Source organism: Bufo gargarizans, unplaced genomic scaffold (assembly GCF_014858855.1).
Source record: "Bufo gargarizans isolate SCDJY-AF-19 unplaced genomic scaffold, ASM1485885v1 original_scaffold_902_pilon, whole genome shotgun sequence".
In the NCBI taxonomy this organism is placed as follows: Eukaryota; Metazoa; Chordata; class Amphibia; order Anura; family Bufonidae; genus Bufo; species Bufo gargarizans.
Genome location: NW_025334749.1, coordinates 46,231 through 72,478, shown reverse-complemented (window position 1 = coordinate 72,478; position 26,248 = coordinate 46,231). Strand labels below are relative to the sequence as shown.

The 26,248-nt window shown below is 43.3% G+C and overlaps 1 protein-coding gene across 2 annotated transcripts in view; it reads left to right on the top strand.

The window, feature by feature from the left end:
* Positions 1-24,137, top strand: part of LOC122924215 (chloride intracellular channel protein 5) — a 110,383-nt gene extending 86,246 nt beyond the window's left edge. For both annotated transcript variants that reach the window (XM_044275134.1, XM_044275135.1), the window contains exons 5-6: positions 17,577-17,758; positions 23,597-24,137. In XM_044275134.1, the coding sequence (XP_044131069.1) occupies positions 17,577-17,758; positions 23,597-23,764 (350 nt within the window). In that variant the 3' untranslated portion in view covers positions 23,765-24,137. The remainder of the gene's footprint in view (positions 1-17,576; positions 17,759-23,596) is intronic.
* Positions 24,138-26,248: the final 2,111 nt, after the last annotated feature.

The window sequence follows — 26,248 nt, the reverse complement described above, 5'->3', positions numbered from 1 at the left end:
GAACATGTGTAAGGCCCCGTGTGCTCTGACAGGAAGCGGAACAGTTGCCCATAGCAACCAGATTTCAGTTTTGTAATGCCGGATAGAAAATGAAAGCAGTGAATTGATTGGTTGCTATAGACAGTTGCTCTGCTATATGGGAGCGCCCTCTTTTCTCATAGCAACCAATCAGTGATTCCGTTTCATTCTCTCAGTGCAGGCTAGGAAGCTGAACAGCGATTGGTTGCTATTAGCAACTTGGCCACTGATACACTTAAAGGGGGCTGCTGAGTGCTTGTAGTCCTATAGACTTGTACAGAGCAGCGGGTCCATTCAAACAGGGAGCCCGAGGCCCCATTTTTGTGGGGGCTCCAGCAGTCGGACCTCTGCCATCAGACACTTGTACTCCATCCTGTGGAGAGGGGATAAGTTGTCATGAATGGACAACCCCTTTAAGACAAAAAGGCTTTAATTTAAAGGTGTCATTTAAAGATCCTGGGCCCCAGTGCAAAATCTGTAACAGGGCCCCCACCTACCATGTGCTTGCTATAATACTGCAAACTTACGACATTCCTCTAACTAAGCAGAGTCACCCATTTTTGTGTAAGCCCTGCTCATTTGTGGCCTGGGACAGTCCGAATTTGCAGGGACTGTCTCTTAAAATTTAGGGACAGTCCATGCAAATTCAGGACTCTTGGCGACTATGAATACAGTTGCCTTTGTATGTGGCAGAGGGGTCCTGGGCCTGGTAGCGGCTGCCACCTCTGCAGCCCTATAGCTTCGTCCCTGTATACAGGTATTGGACCCTGTTCAGGTTTAGGTCATACACTACATTCCATGACGGCGACATAAATACATCTGCAGCTAGCTCCCTCTAGTGGTGACAGTCAGCAGTGCTTGCAGGACTTTTTCCTGCTCTTCTTGGAGTCATGCAGGGCTTCCCTACTTTTGCAAGGCTCAAAGATAATCTGAGAGAGTGAGGAAGCATAGGTCACCCTGAGTTAAAGGGGAATCCTACCTTTAGAATACCTTTATTCATTTCAATGGATCGGTAAAAAAATAACTGGATTCCATACGGAACATCATCCGTTTTTTTTCTTTTTTTGAGGATCCTCAATTTGCGGACTGCAAAACACATACGGTCGTGTGAATGTGGCCTTAGAGAGAGAGAGATTATCAATAATGGTGGTCTGTGAGATTGTTCAACGCCTTTAGAAACTGCTGCCCCAGTCCTCACCTCTGGTCACTGTTTACCTGGCTGCAACGGTGATGTAGTTGTATATGGCATATGACCGCTGCAGCCAATCACTGACCTCAATAGTATACGACAGGAGAGCACTGCAGCCAATCACTGGCCTCAACAGTATACACCAGGAGAGTGCTGCAGCCAATCACTGACCTCAACAGTATACATCAGGAGAGTGCTGCAGCCAATCACTGACCTCAACAGTATACATCAGGAGAGTGCTGCAGCCAATCACTGACCTCAACAGTATACATCAGGAGAGTGCTGCAGCCAATCACTGACCTCAACAGTATACATCAGGAGAGTGCTGCAGCCAATCACTGACCTCAACAGTATACATCAGGAGAGTGCTGCAGCCAATCACTGACCTCAACAGTATACATCAGGAGAGTGCTGCAGCCAATCACTGACCTCAACAGTATACATCAGGAGAGCGCTGCAGCCAATCACTGGCCTCAACAGTATACGTCTGCGGAGTGCTGCAGTCAATCACTGGCCTAAGCAGTATACATCAGGAGAGCGCTGCAGCCAATCACTGACCTCAACAGTATACATCAGGAGAGTGCTGCAGCCAATCACTGACCTCAACAGTATACATCAGGAGAGCGCTGCAGCCAATCACTGGCCTCAACAGTATACGTCTGCGGAGTGCTGCAGTCAATCACTGGCCTAAGCAGTATACATCAGGAGAGCGCTGCAGCCAATCACTGGCCTCAACAGTATATGTCTGTGGAGTGCTGCAGCCAATCATTGACCTCAACAGTATACATCAGGAGAGCGCTGCAGCCAATCACTGGCCTCAACAGTATACGTCTGCGGAGTGCTGCAGTCAATCACTGGCCTAAGCAGTATACGTCAGGAGAGCGCTGCAGCCAATCACTGGCCTCAACAGTATACGTCTGCGGAGTGCTGCAGCCAATCACTGACCTCAACAGTATACATCAGGAGAGCACTGCAGCAAATCATTGGCCTCAGCACTATACAACAGGAGAGCGCAGCAGCCAATCACTGGCCTCAGCACTATACAACAGGAGAGCGCAGCAGCCAATCACTGGCCTCGACGAGGGACTGCTGAGGCCGATGACTGGCTGTGAATTGAACCACTAACATTAATAGATCGGCGTGCTGTCCATGTGCAGTCTGCTAAGCACATGGACAGCACACAGATGATAGCACTGAATCAGGCCTAAGGCCTCATGCACACAACCGCAGTTTCAGTTCGCATCCGATCTGGATTTTACAATGTCCAGATTATGTTACAGATTTCTATACTTTACAATTCTTTCTAACCCTAGCACTTGCTTACCTATACTTGACTGGTTGCGTTGTGGTCCTGCGGGTCGCTGGGAGCCCTTCGTCCCCTCAGTCTTAGGATCGATGGGGTCCAGGTCCCAGCAGTCACACCCCAGTAATCTTGAGACCTGAAAACCTATATGCCAATTCAAAGCGTTAGACGCATTGTCACAGCAGCATTAAAATTGTAATATCCCTTTAACAGACAAGGGGGGTGGCAAGGGGGGGGGGCATATAGAGCCATGGCTTATAAAGCCCACATGGTACAGAACCCGCTGCGTGCCCGCAGTGTCTGTACATGCGGTCTCTGACTTTATTTCGGAGTAACTATATCTTCTCCTCTAATCTGCTGCATTGACTAGAGATATTTTAGATAAGATCTTACAAGGAAACTGGTACCTGAGGGGCCCTAACTCTATGGCATAAGAAGGCAACAGTATCACCACTCTTGTGAAGCTCTTCCCTGAAGCTGACCTGGCTGCAGGTATGACTGTGTACCACTAGAGGGCGGGAGAGTTCCACCAGTGCCAGTAATACACAATGTTCTGTACAAGGCTTGTGGGTCTGTGAACAGAGGAATGCCTGCATACAGTAAGCAGCGCTTCATAACTACAAGTCCCAGCATGCCTTCCCAAAGGTCCAAAGTCATGTTGTGTATTGCTTCCAGCCGGGAGCTGTGGCTGTACCGTTTTCAAGATCTCTGTTTGCTGCCAGTGATGAGGGTGAATATTCTAGTTAACATTGAGCTGTTAGAAACCATGTAAACTTAGTACAGCAGAGAGTTTGCTGCATTGTATTGTGGTAGGCAATCCTCCTATAACAGCAGCAGGACAAATACAAGTTCGGTTGAAGCTGTCAGATACAAGGTAAATTAAAGAGAGGTTGTCAGACACAAGGTCATCTAAAGAGAGGTTGTCAGATACAAGGTCATCTAAAGAGAGGTTGTCAGATACAAGGTCACCTGAAGAGGGGTTGTCAGATACAAGGCCATCTAAAGAGAGGTTGTCAGATGTAATGCCATCTAAAGAGAGGTTGTCAGATACAAGGTAAATTAAAGAGAGGTTGTCAGACACAAGGTCATTTAAAGGGAGGTTGTCAGACACAAGGTCACCTGAAGAGGGGTTGTCAGATACAAGGTCATCTAAAGAGAGGTTGTCAGATACAAGGTCACCTGAAGAGGGGTTGTCAGATACAAGGTCATCTAAAGGGAGGTTGTCAGACACAAGGCCATCTGAGGAGGGGTTGTCAGATGTAATGCCATCTAAAGAGTGTTGTCAGATACAAGTTCATTTAAAGGGAGGTTGTCAGATATAAGGATGAATGAAAAATCATTGTCAGACACAAGTATGTCTACTGAGAGTTTGTCACATAGGAGGACATCTGAAGAAAGGTCATTAGATACATGGCCATCTAAGGAGAGATCACCCCATACATGATAGAGGTCATCAGACCCAAGAGCTTCTGAAGACGAGTTATTATCAGTACAAGGACATCTAAAAAAGGGTTAAAGACTCAAGGCTATCTAAAGAAAAGTCAGCTACAGGGGTATTTAAAGAAAGGTTGTCAGATACAAAGTAATTTGAAGACTATAGGAGATGTAAGGTCGTCTAACGAGAGTTTGTCATGGACAATGCCCTCTAAATCTAAGATCAGGTTGTCAGATATACAGCTATATGGAGAGTGGTTGTCAGATATACAGCTATATGGAGAGTGGTTGTCAGATATACAGCTATATGGAGAGTGGTTGTCAGATATACAGCTATATGGAGAGTGGTTGTCAGATATACAGCTATATGGAGAGTGGTTGTCAGATATACAGCTATATGAAAAGAGTCTAGCAGGACCTTCAGACGTCTTTATTTCTGCCTCATCCTGTATGTGATTGTACAGTGCAGTATATACGTGGCCGGGGGCATACAGGGTGACAGCCCCAGGCTCTGGTCGCCACCGTCTCAGGCTTTGTTACAATCAGGCAGCTGTCCCAGGTTATCGCCCCAGATGTGATTGGATGAAGGCTGGCACTCTCTTGGCTTTGACTTGATTTCTGGATTGAATGTGTCTCCTCTGGCTCTGCGTGGAGCACACTCCCAGATTTCTGGCTGCGGGGCTCCGCTCTGATAGGCGCTTTGTCAATGTTTATATAGCTCAGGCGGCTAATCCTATTCCCCAGCAAGAGGTTCACGTTCCTGACGCTGGGTCTGGTACCCTAATCTGTCCAGAAGAACATGTGGAAAATAGTAGATGGAAATCCCACTGACCTCAGGGGACCTCCGGAGGAGCGGGGAGCGCGCGCCTCTATCTGGACCCTCGCTGTACGCCTGTCTGCGCGGGACGCTGACTGCATCTGTCATATCACGTATCATCGCATTATACCACTTACTGACAGTTTTACATCATCATTACCATGGCAGAAGGAGGTTCTTTCAGTTGTAGTTAAAGGGGTTGTGCCATGATTAATGTATACAATGAAAATCAGACATCATGTAGAACATGACAATCTCTATCTAACAAAGCTAGAACCAGTCCTGTATCTCAATCATTGCTCCAATTCTGCTAGATTTATTTCAGGCTGGCAGTCCACATGGTGTGTGCTTTCTCAGTGGCTGTGTCCTTTCTGCTGCAGTTCTCTCCCTATCACAGCTCAGGGTGTGTGTCCTTTCTGCTGCAGTTCTCTCCCTATCACAGCTCAGGGGGCACATCCTTTCTGCTGCAGTTCTCTCCTTATCACAGCTGAGGAGGTATGTCCTTTCTGCTGAAGCTCTCTCCGTATCACAGCTCAGGGGCTTGTCCTTTCTGCTGCAGCTCTCTCCCTATCACAGCTCAAGAAGGAGTGTCCTTTCTGCTGCAGCTGTCTCCCTATGACAGCTCAGGGGGGCACATCATTTCTGCTATGGCTCTCTCCCTATCACAGCTCAGGGTTGTGTCCCTTTTGCTGCAGTTCTCTCCTTATAACAGCTCAAGGGGATCATCCTTTCTGCTGCAGCTCTCCCTATCACAGCTCAGGGAGAGTGTCCTTTCTGCTGCAGCTGTCTCCCTATGACCGCTCAGGGGGCACATCCTTTCTGCTACAGCTCTCTCCCTATCACAGCTCAGGGAGCACATCCTTTCTGCTGCAGCTCTCCCTATCACAGCTATGGGGTGTATCCTTTCTGCTGCAGCTCTCTCCCTATAACTATCTCAGCTTCTAAGATTAGCCATGATTAATGTATGAAATGAAAATCAGACATCATGTAGAACATGACAATCTCTATCTAACAAAGCTAGAACCAGTCATGTTTCTAATTCATTGCTCCAATTGTGCTAGATTTATTTCAGGCTGGCAGTCCAGGTGGTATGTCCTTTCTCAGTGGCTGTGTCCTTTCTGCTGCAGTTCTCTCCCTATCACAGCTCAGGGTGTGTGTCCATTCTGCTGCAGTTCTCTCCTTATCACAGCTCAGGGGGCACATCCTTTCTGCTGCAGTTCTCTCCCTATCACAGCTCAGGGTTGTGTCCCTTTTGCTGCAGTTCTCTCCTTATAACAGCTCTAGGGGATCATCCTTTCTGCTGCAGCTCGCCCTATCACAGCTGAGGGAGAGTGTCCTTTCTGCTACAGCTGTCTCCCTATCACAGCTCAGGGGGCACATCCTTTCTGCTACAGCTCTTCCTATCACAGCTATGGGTTTACCTTTTCTGTTGCAGCTCTCTCCCAATCACAGCTCAAGGGGTGTATCCTTTCTGCTGCAGCTTTCTCCCTATAACTATCTCAGCTTCTAACTGTAGATCTGACTGATGGAAGTTAAAGGATAAATGGAGCATGCGTGACCGCCTCAGTGATGTTACTGGGGTAGGTGGAGAAATAAGTAATAGAAGAAACAGCAGGTGGCGGTATACAGACATTTTATTGAATAATTTGCAGACGTATTCAGATCAAGATGCTTGTTTTAAAATGTAGATATCCACCTTTAAATAAATATGGAAAACCCCTTTAAATAAAGCTTAAAGGGATGGTCTACCGTCACTACCATTTTTTAAAAAGGCAAAATCTCTTGATCAGAGAGGATCTTGCCCCGGATTGTCTTTTGCCCCGGAGGACCCGTCCTGTATTATACAGATCCCAATGATTTCAAGAGGCGTTGTGTAATGCTTCATTTCCCCTGAGGAGGCGCTGCAGGGGAATTTAACACTTACTACCAGGTTTCCCCACACATTTTATTGGGGGTTTTAGTACAGAGAAACTTTGTGAAGTTTATTGTCAAGTGAACCCTTCTAAAAAGTAGAGATTGTCCAAAGCAGACCGCCCCTTTAAATTACACGTGACTGGGAGATCAGACTACACAGAGTATTTATGAAGTCTGTTACCATGGAAACCCAGAGCTGTAAATGGGCTGAAGACCCAAAACCGGGAGAAAAGCGGAGAGAGGGCCACGGTCTGCAGAAGACCAACAGATTTACTATTGCACATTATAGCTCAAATCTACCACTGTTTGCTGTCAGTTAATGGAAACATGGTTCTTCACATCCAGAGGCTGGAAATCTGACCTTACTTGTGCCTGCTCACAGCTGAGGGTTTGCTACAATCCTCTTTGAGCAAAATACATCCGAAACACAACTCTTTGTACTGACGCTTTGCTACAATGTATTGGTGCAGATACAATGTATCTATGTATAGGCTGTTTATCGCACAGGGTATTGTCTAGACCAGGGATGGCCAACCTGAGGCTCTCCAGCTGTTGCAAAACTACAACTCCCAGCATGCCCAGGCTACCTACAGCTATCAGCCTACAGCAGGGCATGGTGGGAGTTGTAGTTTTACAACAGCTGGAGAGCCTCAGGTTGGCCATGCCTGGTCTAGACTGTATCCACTTGAAATAAGTAGCGGACTCTACGCATGGATGTAAACAGAAAAGGTTTCCATTCACTGACAGCAAGCAGAGATCTTGAAAATTGTGGAAAATGGTGAGAAATTGAAAGACAAAGTATATAAGAAAGTTGCAAATATTTTTTGGGTATTTGAGATCCGTTCATATCACAGACATTTCAGATTGTAGACTCCTGCCGACTGCAAAACTCTCAGAATCATGTCAGGCACCTCTGGGCAGTTCTCAGAATACCGTCTGCTGTCCAGATGTGAACCCCTAACATTACCGTGTGTGACACCTGCGCGGAGAGACGGCGCGGTGTGAACAGACACAATCCCGTGTAAGCTGCGACCTAAACCCTGCATCTCGTCAATCCTCTAACCCAGGAAGAGAGGACATATGGGATTAATCATTCCGCGTGTCATACACGTCGGCCATGTTCCATAGATTTATTGTACATGCCACCTATAATTCTATGTATATACATATATCAATAGGAATATAATTACTCGCACAAGTTTATATACAAATGTAGTCTCTGTTCTGTTTCTCTTGGTCGGAGATGTCAGATTTCTTTCTTTTTTTGCTTTTGGAAAATGTAACAAAGAATGAATAGCAAATGTGAGGACTTGACTTAAAAATATATTGCATGTGCTACTTACACATCATGTTCAAGCATGGCTTGGAGCTAAAGAAATACGTGCAGGGTGCAGCTGTGCAGCAATTTGAGGTTGTGGGTTTATCTCAACAGGAACATAACGGGTTTAGTGGTTTCCAGTGGGCGCCATGGTCCCATCTGCCCTCACATCCACCAGGATCCATTCAGTATCGGAATATTGTCATCAGAAATATTTACTGCATTTTCAGCAATATAATTTAATATTATTCACTGATTAATTGGAAAATGTTTCCTGTTGTCAGTGGTGTCTACTAATTCCATACAGATATCCCTGGTGTCTAGTAATTCCATACAGATATCCCTGGTGTCTAGTGATTCCATACAGATATCCCTGGTGTCTAGTAATTCCATACAGATATCCCTGGTGTTTAGTAATTCCATACAGATATCCCTGGTGTTTAGTGATTCCATACAGATATCCCTGGTGTTTAGTAATTCCATACAGATATCCCTGGTGTCTAGTAATTCCATACAGATATCCCTGGTGTCTGGTGATTCAGTACAGATATCCCTGGTGTCTAGTGATCCAGTACAGATATCCCTGGTGTCTAGTAATTCCATACAGATATCCCTGGTGTCTAGTGATTTAGTACAGATATCCCTGGTGTCTAGTGATTCAGTACAGATATCCCTGGTGACTAGTGATCCAGTACAGATATCCCTGGTGTCTAGTAATTCCATACAGATATCCCTGGTGTCTAGTGATTCAGTACAGATATCCCTGGTGTCTAGTGATTCAGTACAGATATCCCTGGTGTCTAGTGATTCCATACAGATATCCCTGGTGTCTAGTGATTCAGTACAGATATCCCTGGTGTCTGGTGATTCAGTACAGATATCCCTGGTGACTAGTGATTCAGTACAGATATCCCTGGTGTCTGGTGATTCAGTACAGATATCCCTGGTGTCTAGTGATTCCATACAGATATCCCTGGTGTCTAGTGATTCAGTACAGATATCCCTGGTGTCTAGTGATTCCATACAGATATCCCTGGTGTCTAGTGATTCAGTACAGATATCCCTGGTGTCTAGTGATTCAGTACAGATATCCCTGGTGTCTGGTGATTCAGTACAGATATCCCTGGTGTCTGGTGATTCAGTACAGATATCCCTGGTGTCTGGTGATTCAGTACAGATATTCGTAGTGTCTGGTGATTCAGTACAGATATCTCTGGTGTCTAGTGATTCAATACACATATTCCTGGTGTCTAGTGATTCAGTTCAGGTATGCCTGGTGTCTGGTGATTCAGTACAGATATCCCTGGTGACTAGTGATTCAGTACAGATATCCCTGGTGTCTGGTGATTCAGTACAGATATCCCTGGTGTCTAGTGATTCCATACAGATATCCCTGGTGTCTAGTGATTCAGTACAGATATCCCTGGTGTCTAGTGATTCAGTACAGATATCCCTGGTGTCTGGTGATTCAGTACAGATATCCCTGGTGTCTGGTGATTCAGTACAGATATCCCTGGTGTCTGGTGATTCAGTACAGATATTCGTAGTGTCTGGTGATTCAGTACAGATATCTCTGGTGTCTAGTGATTCAATACACATATTCCTGGTGTCTAGTGATTCAGTTCAGGTATGCCTGGTGTCTGGTGATTCAGTACAGATATCCCTGGTGACTAGTGATTCAGTACAGATATCCCTGGTGTCTGGTGATTCAGTACAGATATCCCTGGTGTCTAGTGATTCCATACAGATATCCCTGGTGTCTAGTGATTCAGTACAGATATCCCTGGTGTCTAGTGATTCAGTACAGATATCCCTGGTGTCTGGTGATTCAGTACAGATATCCCTGGTGTCTGGTGATTCAGTACAGATATCCCTGGTGTCTGGTGATTCAGTACAGATATTCGTAGTGTCTGGTGATTCAGTACAGATATCTCTGGTGTCTAGTGATTCAATACACATATTCCTGGTGTCTAGTGATTCAGTTCAGGTATGCCTGGTGTCTGGTGATTCAGTACAGATATATGTGGTGTCTAGTGATGCAGTACAGATATCCCTGGTGTGTAGTGATTCAATTCAGATATCTCTGGTGTCAAGTGGTTTGACACACATACTCTGGTATTCAATGTTTACATTAATGCTTGTTTACTCTCTGGTTTATCTCTGGTGTCTATAGAGTTAAAATGGACATTCCTGGTGCCTGGTCATCAACTCTTATTATCTGCTGCCTGCCCTGACTATAGACTGACTACTGTGTTGAACTGGTGCTGCCTGCCCTGACTATAGACTGACTACTGTGTTGAACTGGTGCTGCCTGCCCTGACCTTGCACCAGTTTCACATGAACTTTGCCTGCCCCGACCTCGGCCTGTTTTTCACTACATATGTTGCCTGATCCCTCTGGGCTTTGCACTGGTGTCTTTGACCCCCATGGGTCAGGTACCAACTACATCACCACTATCTCAAGAGGTAGCATTCATAGGAGTTAAAGGGTGAAAACCAGGCGATTGCCAGGACAATGTCCTTAGAAATAACCAAAAGCCAAACCGGTTAGTTGGTATGGTGGTTCCACACCCACTGCCAGTTACTCACTCTCACTCTCTGTCTCTGATTTGTCTGAAACGAGTCAGAAGTAATTCGGGTTTGTTAGAATCCCATTTTTTACAGGAGATCAGGAGCAGGGAGGACTGTGCGGCCATTATTTGAAGGCCATGACGTTCTTTATGATTTGGCAGAGTTTCAGTGGGGTTGAATGTTCAGTGGAGTCAGATGAGTGCCAAGCGAACCACTTGTAGGTGCACTGTGCAAGCCACATCTTTGCTCACAACTATTACCTTGCCTAGGCCTATGGCTGGATACAAAATGTAAACAGTAATCTTTACTATTTCCAATAATACAACCAAAATCATCAGTATCTGACTTGCTAGCTAATGCAGATGAGAAGTGACTATTAGTGCCCCCTCAAGGCCACATACAAGGATGCATAGACTGATAATAGAAGCAGTTTTGCAGAATGTGAACTAGGGGGCACAAAGGCTCCTCTATCACATAGACGACAGCAGTATTTCAAATGGCACATGATAGTTGGGGGAACCTGTTGCAGGTGACCTGCATATGTTCTTGGTCTCTGAATCATGTGTGGAAGGGGATATTGTAACCCAAACCCAAACTTTGAGAATCCCAACTGTGGAAACAAAAAACATATATAGATGTTTCCACCCTTACCCTTTAAGGGGTACTATCTCTCCTTACTTGAGAGCGATTTAATAGGTGTGAGGAGGCCTATAGGCCATAGATGCTTCTCTGGAATTCTGGGAAGAAGGTATGACGGCCTCTCATCCAGTTAAGCCAGTACTATCTGCTCTGCACTGATGATGGACAATCACCCAGAAACAGCTGTCTGCATATGAGGTGCTGGCTTATTTATTATCCAAGTCATGTCTCAAGGCCTGTTTAAAGGGTCGAACATTGACTTATAAGATAGCTGCCTTACATGTGGTGGCATCAGAGGCAGAGCTTGCTAAGACCTCATTTGTATACCTTATTTCCACCCTTACCTTAACTCAAATTTGACTAAGAGCTCCAATTTCTCATTTAATAAATACAACGCAATACCGGGACATGCTAGCAAAATTCTTAATACTCTGCAATTCAGTTCACAACCACCGGGTGGCCACACATTAGACACATATAAAATAGACATCTGGTGACACAATAACGTGAACTCATGTTTTTGCTTTTTTTTTGTTATAAAAAAAAAGCTGGTCATTTCACGCCACATATTTTAGGAGCTAAGAAGAAAGATACGCAAGGACAAAAATGAGCCCAGCTTAGAAACAGCGTGCATGTATGTACCACAAAATAATACTTGAACAGGTCACATTGCCCGCTTCAAAAACAGCTTAGACTGAAAGTTACGTTGCTATAAAAATTTGGTGTAAATATAAAAGGCCAAAATTTGTTGATTTTTTATAAATTTTTGTATAGATTTTTTTTTATTATTGTATTATATGTACATTTTCCTCTGTAACAAATTTGATTCCGCATTCTACTGAAGTAGTAGGAAAAAAGTTTCAAAAATAGCTACTCTAAAAATATTGTGAAGGTGTCCCTTAATATTTTCATTCTCCTCTCAGCGTTTTCATATAAATAACCAAGGATCCTGTTGCCCTTTAAGGGGAGGAAATGTATTCCCTTTCCGGCGTGAAATACGTGTTGTTTTAGTCGTGTGCGCCTGGGAGGTGGCTCGCACTGTTTTGTTTGCTTTACGGCCTGTCTGCTCTTATTGGTAAGCGTATCTATCCATTCACATACAGATGATTGCAGGCCTGTGCTTAGAGACTGAAAAAAAATGTATTCAACTCGAAAATTCTTCGCTACACCTAATTATAGATAATTACAGGTAACCCCTGCAAGCACACGTGTGAAATCACAGTGCATACATTGTTCGCGCCGGGTAATTATTGGCATCAATAACGGTCTCTTTAATCAACATGTTTTGGAAGGCTGTAAATTAAACAATTGTGTACAAGCCTCGCTCTTGTTCATCTGAATGGACTAATATTACTAGATAAACGTCTGGTGAGCGACGACGCGTCAAGTGAACCCGGGTCTATCCGAAACGGTTCACGGATAAGGCAAAGATAAATGGGGTTTTCATGTTATGTTTGTATGTTTCATTGCGGACAGTCTCCAGATAATGCACCATGGGGAGGGGGGAGTCTACATGACTAGTAGGGGGCTGATAATGGAGCCATAGACAAAACTGAGAAGTCTGATAGTTGTGGACAACTGTTCATTCAGATGGTGTCATGAGCATAGTATGATGACCTATAAATACATATGGTATGAGCAGGTAATGATCATATGTGGATATCAGCCATGACTTGTCAGTATCGGAGAGATGTTGGTAGTATTTTTGCATTAGCTATCTAAGTTTTTGTCCCAAAAAATTGACCAAGGTTGATCAAGCATGCAAAAGTATTCATGACATAGGAAGAACGAATTGGTTGATATCTACTCAACTTCCACTTCTTTACCATGGACACCAGGATGCTATGCAGATGCCTACAACACTGTTTGGTACTGGTTCCTTTCGGGTTGAGTGCCAGCCCATATCTCCATATTAAAATCCAACATGTCCAATTTTTCTTTCCCTCTCACATCTTTTGTCTGGGGACATTAGATGGTTGGTTTTCTTGAACTTGGTGGGTTCAGCCAGAGGCATACACAGAAATCATGGGACCCCATAACAAAGGTCAAAATTGGTCCACTGTCTCCATTGATGGTACATCACTATACTTACCAGGTTACAAGTAAACCTCAGTCTTATATCCAGCCAACTCATTTCTTTATAATATCTTTGAGATATTCATGAGATGAGATTTTCAGGCTCTACAATGGAGATCCAAGATCCAGGTCTGTGGCTCAGCCACCATATCCTCTTCTTTGCAGCGAGGACTAGAATGGCTGAAGGCAGTTATGAGTATGTACTACTAGAATGTCTATTCAATGTTACTGAGAACACCAATCTCAATGAAAGAATGAAGGAAAAGTTGTGTCCTTTCTTCATCTATGCTAGACACACTAAGCCATCTGCCCCATTGGCAATGTTGGCATGGGCATGTTAGTAGCTTGTATTAGTACTATTGGCTCTTCCATTTTACAGTGTCACCTCAAAGTCACCTGTGGAGAGAGCAGAGTCACCCGTTGTTGGCACTGCTTGTTGCTTGGCGGCAGCCACCTGACATTATTCAGCTGCTCCATCACAAGTATAAGACATGTATTCTCTAGGGAGTCTAGAGTGCAAAGATGTGGGTTTGAAAGTGTCTCCTGGTAGCATCACTGGTGTAGCATAGGCATTTCATCTCACCTTGTTTCATGCATGACATCTATCTTACATTATTGTGGGCCCTTTAAGAAGTATCACTGGGGCAATTGGACCTCAGACCAAAATAAATCTGCTCTACTGCCCTAATGGAGATCTACTTATTTTTATACCAGAGTCTCTTCTTTGGAAATCTCTACGTCGCTGGTCAGATTTGCTTGTTCAAACACATTGGCGACTGTATGAAACTCTGTAAGTGTAACTGTAATTTGGTGTATGATTATGTCAAGCTGAGAAGTGCCGGGACCCGTATAATGGGGGAGATCTGGTTAGTGTACGGGGATGGCTGTTTTATTGTCAACTACAGACAGAACAAACCACACTTCACACATAATGTATGCAAATTTGTTTAATTCTAGGTCTAAACTGAGCTTCCTGGGGATAATTGTCCTGAGGATAAACAATATTCAGTATCGCCCACAATCCCTGGTTACGCTGCGCATTGGAATGACTCCCTTAAATGAACTCTTTGCATGAATTTCTGGCTTTATAGTGTTCAGATGTCATGGTAGTGGGTGGGAAGTTCAGAACAGGAATTTCTTAGAGGCAGCCATGTTTTGGATGGTGCATAGTACGATCCTAGTTGTTGCACTTACCTGACCCTTGAAGACCCTTTATCTGACTACCAGGGAGCCCCATAGCAAAAAGAATGGACCCACCCCCACTGAGAAGTCTGCCCTCGAGTAGTCCTGGTGTGGTTGACAGCTGACCCCTAGGGATCAGAATCACAGGGATCAGGCAAACTTGTAGTCAGAAGCAAGCCAAGGTCAGGGCAGGCAGAGTTTGTGTGAATCTGTGGAACAAGTCCGGGGTCATGGCAGGCAGCAAAGGGTTAATACAGTAATCAGGCACATGTCTGGTCAGGCAGCAGAAGGTCAGAGTCAGGAGTTGGGCAGAGGTCGGTACACAAGCAGATTAACAGAACACCTTTGCACCAGTCACCCTCCCCTAGGGGAAAGTACCTTAAGTACTCTGAGATGGCCAGCCATAAGCTGGGGAAGATTAGGACATGTGCACACTGGCCCTTTAAGAGCCGGGAAGTGCACACATTTGCTCCCTACTGGCAGACAGAAAAGGCCTGGTCAATAGGAGGACACACTGGATTACCGATGGCCAGACAGAGGAGGGACAGCAGGTCTGGCCAGCTAGATCCATGACAGAAGTTGGGTGAGAGACACAGTTCTTGTTCCTGGCTAGGGTAGTGGGGCAGCAGCAGGCACAGTTCACAGATAGGGAAGAGCAAACTTTTAAAGTTTGGGTTTAGGGAATTGGTTCTGTGGCAATTCCGTTGGATTCTGTTGTCATAGAATATTTAATGGAAAGCTATGACTGAATGCACCACGGAAGCCTTTAAGAGGCATTCCATTTTGCATTCCGTCATAATAAAAGTCTATGGGCAGTGTAATGGATCTGGCCGGTTTCCGCTATGCAGGAATAAAAAAAATAAAAATACTTAAATATTATTTTATAATAAGTTTATTCACAAATGCTTTTCATTACTTAGAATGGCTTGTTTTGTCTAGGGAGCAAACATTAGGAAAAATAAAATGGCCGCCGTCCTATCAGTGCACACAAAACCTGTCCTAATCACACAGGAGGACAAGTTACTTCACCACAATGAGCCATAGTGCTGCCTCATCCTCCTCTCTGCTTGTCAGGAATCATGATCCTGAATACAGGTGAATCTCTGTGGGAATGGAGATGATGAGGAGACATGAGAGGAGGGTGAGGTGTGGATAATGAGCAGCAGCACTTGTTTACAGTCTCCATTACCACAGGAACACATTACCACAGCCTGTCCTGTCCGTCCTCTATGTACTTCATGTCTCCGCATGAACTACATTCCCCAGAGATTCAGCTAAAGTTCTTATCATCTGTATTCAGTATCATAATCCCTGACAAGTAGAGAGGAGGATGAGGCAGCTCTTTACCTCAGTGTTGTGAAGTAACTTGTCCTCATGTGTGATCAGGACAGGTTTTGTGTGAACTGATGGGACAGCGGCCATTTTGTTTCCCCTGATGATTGATTGCTCCCCAGACAAAATGAGCCATTATAAATAATGAAAGATATTTGAGAATATATTTATAATAAAGTAGTATTTAAGTATTTTCATTTTCTTAATTCTCGGAGAACCCCTTTAAGTTCATCAGGACACATGCCACATTAATGTATGTGGCTGGGCTTTGAACTCTGTATGATCTTGAAACCTAGCCCACTTTTTCTTACACTTTTCATAAGTATAGCATTCTATTTTACCTTACTCCTTTAAGGGCTCTTTCACACTTGCGTTGTCCGGATCCGGCGTGTACTCCACTTGCCGGAATTACACGCCGGATCCGGAAAAACGCAAGTGAACTGAAAGAATTTGAAGACGGATCCGTCTTCAAAATGCGTTCAGTGTTACTATGGCAGCCAGGACGCTATTAAAGTCCTGGTTGCCATAGTAGGAGCGGGGAGCGGGGGAGCAGTATACTTACAGTCCGTGCGGCTCCCGGGGCGCTCCAGAATGACGTCAGAGTGCCCCATGCGCATGGATGACGTGCCATGTGATCACGTCATCCATGCGCGTGGGGCGCCCTGACGTCACTCTGGAGCGCCCCGGGAGCCGCACGGACGGTAAGTATACTGCTCCCCCGGTCCCCACTGCACTTTACCATGGCTGCCAGGACTTTAGCGTCCCGGCAGCCATTGTAACCATTCAGAAAAAGCTAAACGTCGGATCCGGCAATGCGCCGAAACGACGTTTAGCTTAAGGCCGGATCAATGCCTTTCAATGGGCATTAATTCCGGATCCGGCCTGCTGCGGTATTTTCTCCGGCCAAAAAACGTTCCGTTCCAGAACTGAAGACATCCTGATGCATCCTGAACGTATTTCTCTCCATTCAGAATGCATTAGGATAAAACTGATCAGGATTCTTCCGGCATAGAGCCCCGACGACGGAACTCTATGCCGGAAGAAAAGAACGCAGGTGTGAAAGAGCCCTAAGGCAGTAGGGGGATTTTCAAAGTCAGTTTCTTCTTGTTGAAAGTTGTGCCAAATTTATCAAGTGTTGCATGTTGTTTCATAAATTTGGAGGATCTATAAACACTTTTTTCTGTGTTTTTCATTGTTTCTCAATTCCCTTACTGGAGTGATTCTGATTTTTTTTTTTTACTTTTTAAAAAAACACACACTTTTTTTCCCATCCATTTTTCAAATGTGGTGGCATAAAACACCAGAAAGCCACAAATTTTGGAGCAAAATGAGACGTGCCAAAATTTGTGATTTATTAATTAATTTTTTACCCCAGAAACCTAGGCATAGACCTTTGATACATTCCCCTCTCATACTAGGCAGTCTTCTCATGCAGGATGATAAATACTGTCAAGTCTAAGTTTACACCGCTTATTAGTTGGCTAACTTATTTTAGAAGCATGGAGCTGCAATTGGCACACATGGTGAATTTAAGCCACACACCCATTCTGAGATACCACACCCCTTCTTGATAAGCCACTCCCCTTGTCGGACAAACCATAGAAAGCCACTGAAAGTGTCTAAAATTCTGGCATATTTTGATTAGTAACTCTCCCTGTGTGTGGAAGCAGATGAAGCTATCTAGCTTGAAGCCCATATTTTTCTGTTTCCTTCCATGTGGTGTCAATATATTTGTCTCTAAAGTTTTAGTGACATTTTTATTTTTTTTGTGTATGTTCTTATAGCTCTAGAGAAGGGATTGACGAAAGCACTGAAGAAGCTGGATGTTTATCTTAACACACCCCTCACCGAAGAGATTGACGCAAACAGTCGAGAGGAAGAAAAGGTTTCTCGAAGGAAATTCCTGGATGGAGATGAATTCACACTTGCTGACTGCAATCTTCTACCCAAGCTTCATGTGGTCAAGGTAAAACTGTGCAAAGATACTGGAGGTCTCATCTTTGGGCTTAGCAAAACATCATGGAAGCTAGTCATAGTATTAGCGGGAAACCTTAGAGAGTCCATTAAAAGGGTTTCTGGGCTCCCAGTATTCATCACCTATCCTCAGGATAGGTCATCAATATCCAATAAATGAGCACTGGTGCTACCACTTTTAACGGAGCCAGAAGCGCAGCTCCATTCACAGTGTAGTGGATGTGCTGAATTACTGCAGCTCAGCTCCCATAAAAGTGAAGGAACTTTACCATCCAGATACTGATGACCTATTCTAAGGATAGGTCCTAAATATCAGGAACCCGAAAAAATCCTTTAACCCCTTAGTGACCACCCATACGCCTTTATACAGCGGTCACTAAGGGGCCTTAGGCTGGGCCGACGCTTTTTTACGGCTGCCCAGTCTAAGCGCTGCATGGGTCCCCCATGCAGAGGGAAGCAGGGGCCCGGCTCTCACTTAAGAGCCGCAACCCTGCTCTAACAGCCCGGACCGGCAGGAGTGCCAATTCGGGCTGTTTAACACTTTACATGCCGCGGGCAATGGCGCCCGCCGCATGTAAAGTGCTGACAGAGGGAGCGGACTCCCTCTGTCACCCATAGACACCCCACAAATGTGATTGCGGGGTACTGATGTGTGTGAAGACTGGCAGGGGTGCAGCCTGCAGGTCAATGTCAGAATAGCACTGACATTAAAATGCAATGCACTATAGGGATAGTGCATTGCATTTTAAAATCAATCAAAAAGCTGTCTGTTATAGTCCCCTTGTGGGACTATTAAGTGGTAAAATAAAAAAACATTTATTCAATAAAAAAACATAAAAAAATTATGCTTTTTTTTCATTGAAAATATGCTTTTCAATAAAAAAAATTGCAAAAAGTAAATAAAAATCTCCCCCATATGTTTGGTATTGCTGCATCTGTAACAAGCCAAACGACATAAATATCTTGTAAATTATCCCCTACGGTGAACGCCATAAAAATATAAAAGACAGAATTGCTAATTTATTCTTAGTTGCCACCGAAAAAACATAATAACAAGCGATCAAAAAGCGTAATTTACTCCAAAATGATACAGATAAAAAAAAAACTACAAGTTGTCCCGCAAAGGTCAAGCCTTCACACACCTCCATAGAAAGAAAAATAGAAAAGTTATGGGTCTTTGGAAGTGGCAATGCAAAAACATTTTTTTCTTTTAAAAAATTGTGTTTTATTGGAAAAAAAGTAGTAAAAGTAAAAAAAAAAAATATATATGTATTTGGTATCACTGTAATCGTACTGACCCAGAGAATAAAGCTATTATGCTATTTTTATATACAGAAAAATGAACGCTGTAAAATTTATTAAAACACAGTCAGTATTAAAGTTTTTCCCATCTCCCTCCCAGAAAGAGTTAATAAAAGTTAATCAGAAAGTTATGTGTACCCCAAAATAGCACCATTAAAAACTACAACTTGTCCCGCAAAAAACAAGCCCTCATAAAGCTATGTAGACGGAAACAGTTATAGTTCTTGGAACGCGATGATGAAAAAACGCTGGTCACTGAGGGGCTAAGAATCAAAACACAATGAAACCAAACAAGGCTGTAACTCTCTATATATTTTAGTATCCGAAGGGTGTCTGTTCACTGTCTCATTCATTTTGGAGGTGTCTTTGGTTTGGCAGATATGAGATAGTATTCTTCCTTCGAGAAGAGCGTTACGGTAATTTGCATCCTCTTTCTCACAAGGCATTGCCTGTGAGTCAGTCCCCATTTGCACCATGGATCTCTTCAATAAGAATCATCCTTCAACCCAGTATCTTAGAAGTCCCATTTGTAACCCCAGCAAACCACACTCTTTAAATATGGCCCTATTTATGGCCCTATGGAAAAAATAGGTCATTGAACCAAGCTTATGTAAGGATCAGCAAGGGGGTAGAGTAACATTATGGAAACGCTACATCGATAACTGCCTGTTAATATGGGTGGGAGAACGTCAGGGTTTGGAGAATTTTATTGCTGATATTAATAAGAATGACTGGAATTTGTCATTTACCAGAACTATTAGTTCTGATTCAGTCAATTTTCTTAATTTGACTATTTTTAAATTCAAAACTAGAACTTTTTTTAAAGTAAACAGACCTAAATGCATATATTGAAGCAACGAGCTGACATTATCATCCATGGTTGGAAAATATTCCCAAAGGACAATTAAAAATAATCTATCGAAACTGTACAGATGTAGAAGACTACAGAAAACGAAGTAAGATTATTCAGGAGCGCTTTAATGAAAAGGGCTACTCAAAGGAAAAACTAGCCCTTTGCAGTTAGAATGTAGAAGAAAGTGTAAAAATACATAGTAATATAGTAATAAAAAAAAAAAAAAAATTAGGTTTACTTTTCTGACCCAGTTCAATGCAAATACAGGTCTCATAAAAGTTCTATCAAGAAAAATGTGGCTGTTCGTAAGAATGACCCCATTTTAGGATCTGTGATCCCGGTTAAACCTGATATAATCTATAAAAAAAAGCACCAAACTTACAAAATCACTTGGTGCACAGTTATATCCCTATGAAGGTGGGAGATAATAAGAAGAGCAAGTTCACTTGGTTCGGATTTTGGCTTTCGTGCAAAAATCGCAAAAGGGAAAATAGAAAAATGAGCACACAAGCTATTCAGTCTACTAAAAAAGGCTCGAACTTTAAAATAAAAGGGGAAGTCACTTGTGATCATTAAGGGGTCATTTACCTACTGGAGTGCCCTTGTGGCCTCCTGTATGTGGGGCGAACTATGAGAAAGCTTAAAACGAGAGTTCAAGGACACATTCGGAACATTAAAAAGGGTTCCTCTACATTAAAAAAAAAAAAAAGCACATGGCAAAAATCCTAGTGGGTTAAGATTTACTGGTATAGAAAGGGTTAATCAGAAGTGGCGGGGAGGAGACCGACTGGCTAAGATTAGTCGCTGCGAAGTAGAGTGGATCTATCGATTGGGGACATTACAACCGCAAGGATTAAATATTGATAGTATAGTTAGAAAGTTCTATATTTTAGGTTCGTAGCTGAGTCTGGATGAGATCATGGTTTGTCATTGATACCGTATATTCCCGTTCTTCTCTGTGCTACGAGAGCAAATACTAATACTCGCTGATTGGTCCGATAGAACCACCTGACCAAAAGAGTGAATGAGTGAAGATTTGACCATGATTGGCTGATTTAATCATGTGAAAATTTTATGAATGAAAGGAGAGTATTCTTGGGTTTGAACTAGATCTAATCATGTGATCGGGAAAAATTATGATAAATAGTCATTAGATAATGATTTGGTGCGCGAAATGTGGAATAATAATGATAAGGCGGAATGTTTTAAGTGACAAGAGGTTTTAAATAATTATTTTAGTATTTGATTTTGAGATAAGAAGGTTTTGTGTTGTCTATGACTGAATACAATTGGGAGGAGTTTCTTCCACCCTGAATCTGTATAAATTAGATGCCCCGATGAGGGTGGAGTATGTGCCCCTGACGAAGCGAAAGCGAAACCTAGGTCAGGCAAAAACACGAGGGCTGATGCAGCTTTATGATATGCCTATTACCTTGTCACTTTTGTGAGTATAATAAAAAAAAGTTCATTTTAGTTTTGTTGGTGGTTCTTCACTATTTGCGCAATTTTTGGTTCCTAGAAGCAAAAGGGAATTCTGCTGGCCGCTTCAATCTTTGTCTATATTTGGATGCTGTGCACAACTCCAATATAATTAGGATATCGTCTGGATTTTATTGAGCAGTGCGGTCTCTCTTCTTTGATTTTACAGATGTAGCAGAGTTGTCAAGTTGGAGGTTATACTACAACCTCCAGTTGAGAGAGTGCTAAATAATATAGAACGGAGGAACTTTAGACAAATTAATGAGGGTGGAAAGTAAGCTCAGGTTCCAGGCTCTTCACCTTAAAGCGTTAACTATGTTTGCTTTCGCCGGCGGTACGGGGCAGATTATTAAACACTTCATTTATTCCAGCATTTCTACTTTCTTTGCCAAATAATAAATATGATTTGTGACATGTTTAAGTGTTTATTCTGGTGAAGACCACCCAGGCCAGTCCTATGTTCACCCCCCATTTTTATTTTTCTAAATACAGTTGACCTGGATACATTTAGGAAATGTGAATCTCTGGAGTATTCCGCAATGTGTGTAAAAATAGAAAAAGCAAGTGCACATGGAGTACAAGAGAAACCTTATTAAAGGGGTTGTCTGACTTGTACTTAGCTGTGGACCACCCTCGGCATCCACTGAAGTCAGCGGATTCTCATTGATTTTCAAGGTCTCTGCACTGTAGGGAAAAAAAACACTTTTTTTTTAAAGTTCTTCCCACAATATCAACTTGACTCTGGAGGACACACAGGAGTCCATGCAGGGGCTTTCTCAAGATGGTATTCAACCCAGTCACCTTATTGTTCAATGTATTTATGTTTGAAAATTGCCATAAAGACTTAAATATATCTCTACGAGTGAGCACCAGATCCCTCCGATCCCTGGCATCCCTTTAAAGAGGTTTTCCAGGAGTTTGATATTGATGGCCTATCCTCAAGATATATCCTTGGTATCTCATCAGTGATGGTCCTTCACCCAACACCCCCACCAATCAGCTGCTTTAAGAGGCCACATGTGGTCCCATGGCTTATTTTCAGCTGAGTCCCATTCAAGTGAATGGGGCTGAGCTGCAATACCAAGCACAGCCACTATACAATGGACAGCGCTGTGCTTGGTAAGCGGTGAGGAGGCCACAGTCCTCAACAGAGCGCCATGGCCTCCTTAAGCAGCTGATCAATGGGCGGTGTTGGGTGTTAAACTCCCACTGATCAGATAATGATGACCTGATCAGATAATGATGACCTATTATGCTAATACTAGGCTATGTCTCATATCTGGTGATTAGTACAAAACAGGTAGAGGTGGCTGTAAAGGCTCCCATACACATTAGACTATTGACTGCAGAATGATTTTCAGTGGGACTGACCGACAATGTAATGTTTATGGAACCTCCCAACTGTTCCCCAACAAAAGCGGTCTGGGCAAGGTTCGGGCACATTGAATTTTAATGCTGATTCATTGTTCTCCTGCGAGAACAAGGTGTCCGGCATCGGCTTACTCCCCTCTCTCCATTGAAAACGCATGACTGCTCACCCAAATCAATTATGTATGCGTAGACTTGGCAGAGATACCTCTTGCTCGAACTAGCATTTGGCTGACACTTATTGAAGGTGTATGAGCACCTTAAATGTTGAGAGACTCTTCGAGGAAAGTACTAAGAGAGTCCTAGTGCAACTATCGCTCAGTAGTATTTCATGATGAAAAGTCACCAGATAGTCTTCTCCCGCTTCGTTACCTTGTGATGATGATGGACTATAAGTGAGAAATAGGCTGAAAAAAAAGACAGTAGTACTAGTCACCGAACCAGTATCAGAGCCAACAAAAATACACTATGCAGAGTTGTGAGAGGTTTCTGTGAACAGACCAGATGGTGACTAGGCCACGGGATTTGGTTTGTGACATAGGCTTCCTTGAAGAAAGGAATTTTCAGCGCACCTTTACATTTGGGAATATTTGGAAAGAATCTAATGGTGCAAAGCAATTAGTCTCACAGAAAGGGTGCAGCAAGAGAGAAGTGAGAGAAGTTCTGGAGATGGGACTGAGAAAATGTAATAAAAGGTGGATGTGTGTGGTAGGTCAGCTTCTGCATGAGGTTGGTCAGTTTGATGGTTTGAGATGAAATATAGAAAGGGGCAGCAATCCAGAGAGTTTTGTAGACTAAAATGTGATGCTCATGTTCATGTCTTTCCAGATTGTGGCCAAGAAGTATCGCAACTATGAAATCCCAGCAGAGATGACAGGGGTGTGGAGGTACCTTAAGAACGCCTATGCCAGAGATGAATTCACCAATACATGCGCCGCGGACAAAGAGACAGAGCTGGCCTATGCCGATGTAGCGAAGAGGCTCTCAAAGTCCTAACAGCCAAGAAAATGCCACCAAATATAGTATTCTCTTTCACAAAGACTACTCTCTTTGGTTGCCCTAGGATGGACCTCCTCCTGTCTGACCATGATGACATAATTATCTCAGCTTCCAGATACACCACCGCTATACCTATCTACAAGTATGGCCCTAATCCAATGATAATTCTCAATCTTCAATTTGTTTTTAGTCATATTAAAATTAAAGACAATGATCCAAGACCCACCTCCCATAATTTCCATCCTAGATTGAAGGCAATACCCGTTATCCTATATAAAGTATTTTTGTAATGTAAGCTCGCTTCTTTAAAGGTGATTTATAAAATGTATTATATCAAAGTAAATTGTATAATATATATATATATGATTCAGTGCTGCTCTTTACATCTATTGCTAGAGTATTATTTCTACAGTATTCTGCGATTCCATTAGAGTGGTCAATATCTTGTTTTATTACTTGTTTTTGCAATTTTTTTCAAGACCTTGCAGGAAATTGAGACCTTCTGGTATATACAAGGCTTGTAGAATGCCTTTGTAGGCATTCATTATCTTTTTTTTTTTTTTTTTTAAAGGTTTCTGCCTTCTTGGTTAAATTGCAGTATGCAAGACCTAATAAATTCAGTTTCAAATAATTTTGTTAAAATTGTATTCAATGTAGGGGGTAGTTAGAAAATTGGGGGGAGCTCATGGCAACCTGTCTTTGCAGGAGCAAAGCTATAGGGGTTGCAGAGGTAGCAGTTGTACCCATGCCCTGGTGTCTGAGTAGCCAAAAGGCCCTGCTGCCACATCGGAATGCCACATCAGAAGACACTAGTATATTACAAAAGTCACAAAATGGATGGGTGTGCTGGTGGACTATTACATTGCATTGGTGCCCAGGATCTTCAAGTTATATCCCTGTGTCTCTATGGTCAGAAGATGACCAAACTCACAATCTGATAGGAGCTATTGTAGGCATATAAATATATATTTGCTTCTAGAAGAGAATATAGTGTCACACATGATTCACAATGAAGGCTCTGAAATGTGGCTTTGGCACATGCACAAGGCCTTAAAAGGAAGGTCAAACCTTCTTTGCATCTAAATTGGAAAATTAATCAAATATTTAAAATGAATAAAGTGTTTTTAATTTGTGTGTACCGCTCTAATGGAGACCTATGTGTCCATGGTAACAGACTACAAACAAGCCCTGTGTAGTCTGATTTATTATATTTCTTATCTACTTCTTTGAAGAAGGTATGCAAATGAGCTCTTAGCAAGGTGCCACCTTGAGACTTGACTTGGAAAATAATCAAGCCAGCATCTCATCTGCAGACAGCTGTTTCAGGGTGATTGCTCCTCATCAGTGCAAAGCAGAGAGAACTAGCTTAACTGGGTGAGAGGCCTAGGTCAGGATTTGGGGGCTACTATCTCTCCTTATGGAGAGTGCCTTAATCGGCACAAGGAGTCTTATAGGCCATACATGCTCCTCTGGAATTCTGGGAAGAAAGGGTTGCAAATAAGCTCTTAGCAAGCTCTGCCTCTAATGCCACCAGATATAAGGCATCTATCCTATAAGTAAATGTTTGACCCTTTAAATAGGTCTTGAGACATGACTTGGGTAATAAAAAAAGCCAGCATCTCATCTGCAGACAGCTGTTTCGGGGTGATTGCTCCTCATCTGTGCAGAGCAGAGAGTACTGGCTTAACTGGGTGAGACACTTTAGTAAGGATTTGTGGGTGTGTGGGGGGGGGGGGGGGGGGTACTATATCTCCTTTCCAACATACATTCCAAACGTATGCATACTCGGATCTCGACTCATAGGGGAGCCACTTCCAATAGGTGGTATTGGCAAGATGGTTGGCTTTCTTGAATTTTGTTTTTTATTGAGCATCACCATTAAGTGTCCCTACCATGGAGCACTTCTAGTAAGTCTCTCTACAGGACTGGTCTCTTTAACTCCTTCCCGCATCCTCACGTGCATGTACGTGATGGTATTGGGCGGGTGCAGGAGCTGCACCCACCCGATCCTCAGCACGGGCCTGGCTGTTACTGATAGCCAGGCCCCTGTTGCATCCGTCGGCATCGGTGTGTGCAGTGATGCCGGCAGATTAACCCTTTCACGTGCGGCGGTCAGGGGGTCGATGGTTGCCATCGCCGCCCCGATGCCTTACACAGGCATCAGAGCTGCCAGCCTACCGCAGTCCAGGAGATCCAGCCTGAGCGCTGGGCCTCCTAGGCAACTGTCAGCGTCTCACTGTGTGAGACGCTGACAGTTCAATTTAGTACAACACAGAATGTATTGTACTGAATTGAAGCAGGGAACAAACCCTGAAAAGATGAAGTCCCATAGTGAGACAAATATAAAAAGTTAAATAAAGTGAAAAAATGTGTTTTTTATAATAAAAAAAATTAAGTTTCAAGTTTAAAAAAGCGTCCTTTTTCCAAAATAGCGAAAAAATATAAAACTGTAAAAAATAGGGAAAAAAAGAAAAGTAGACC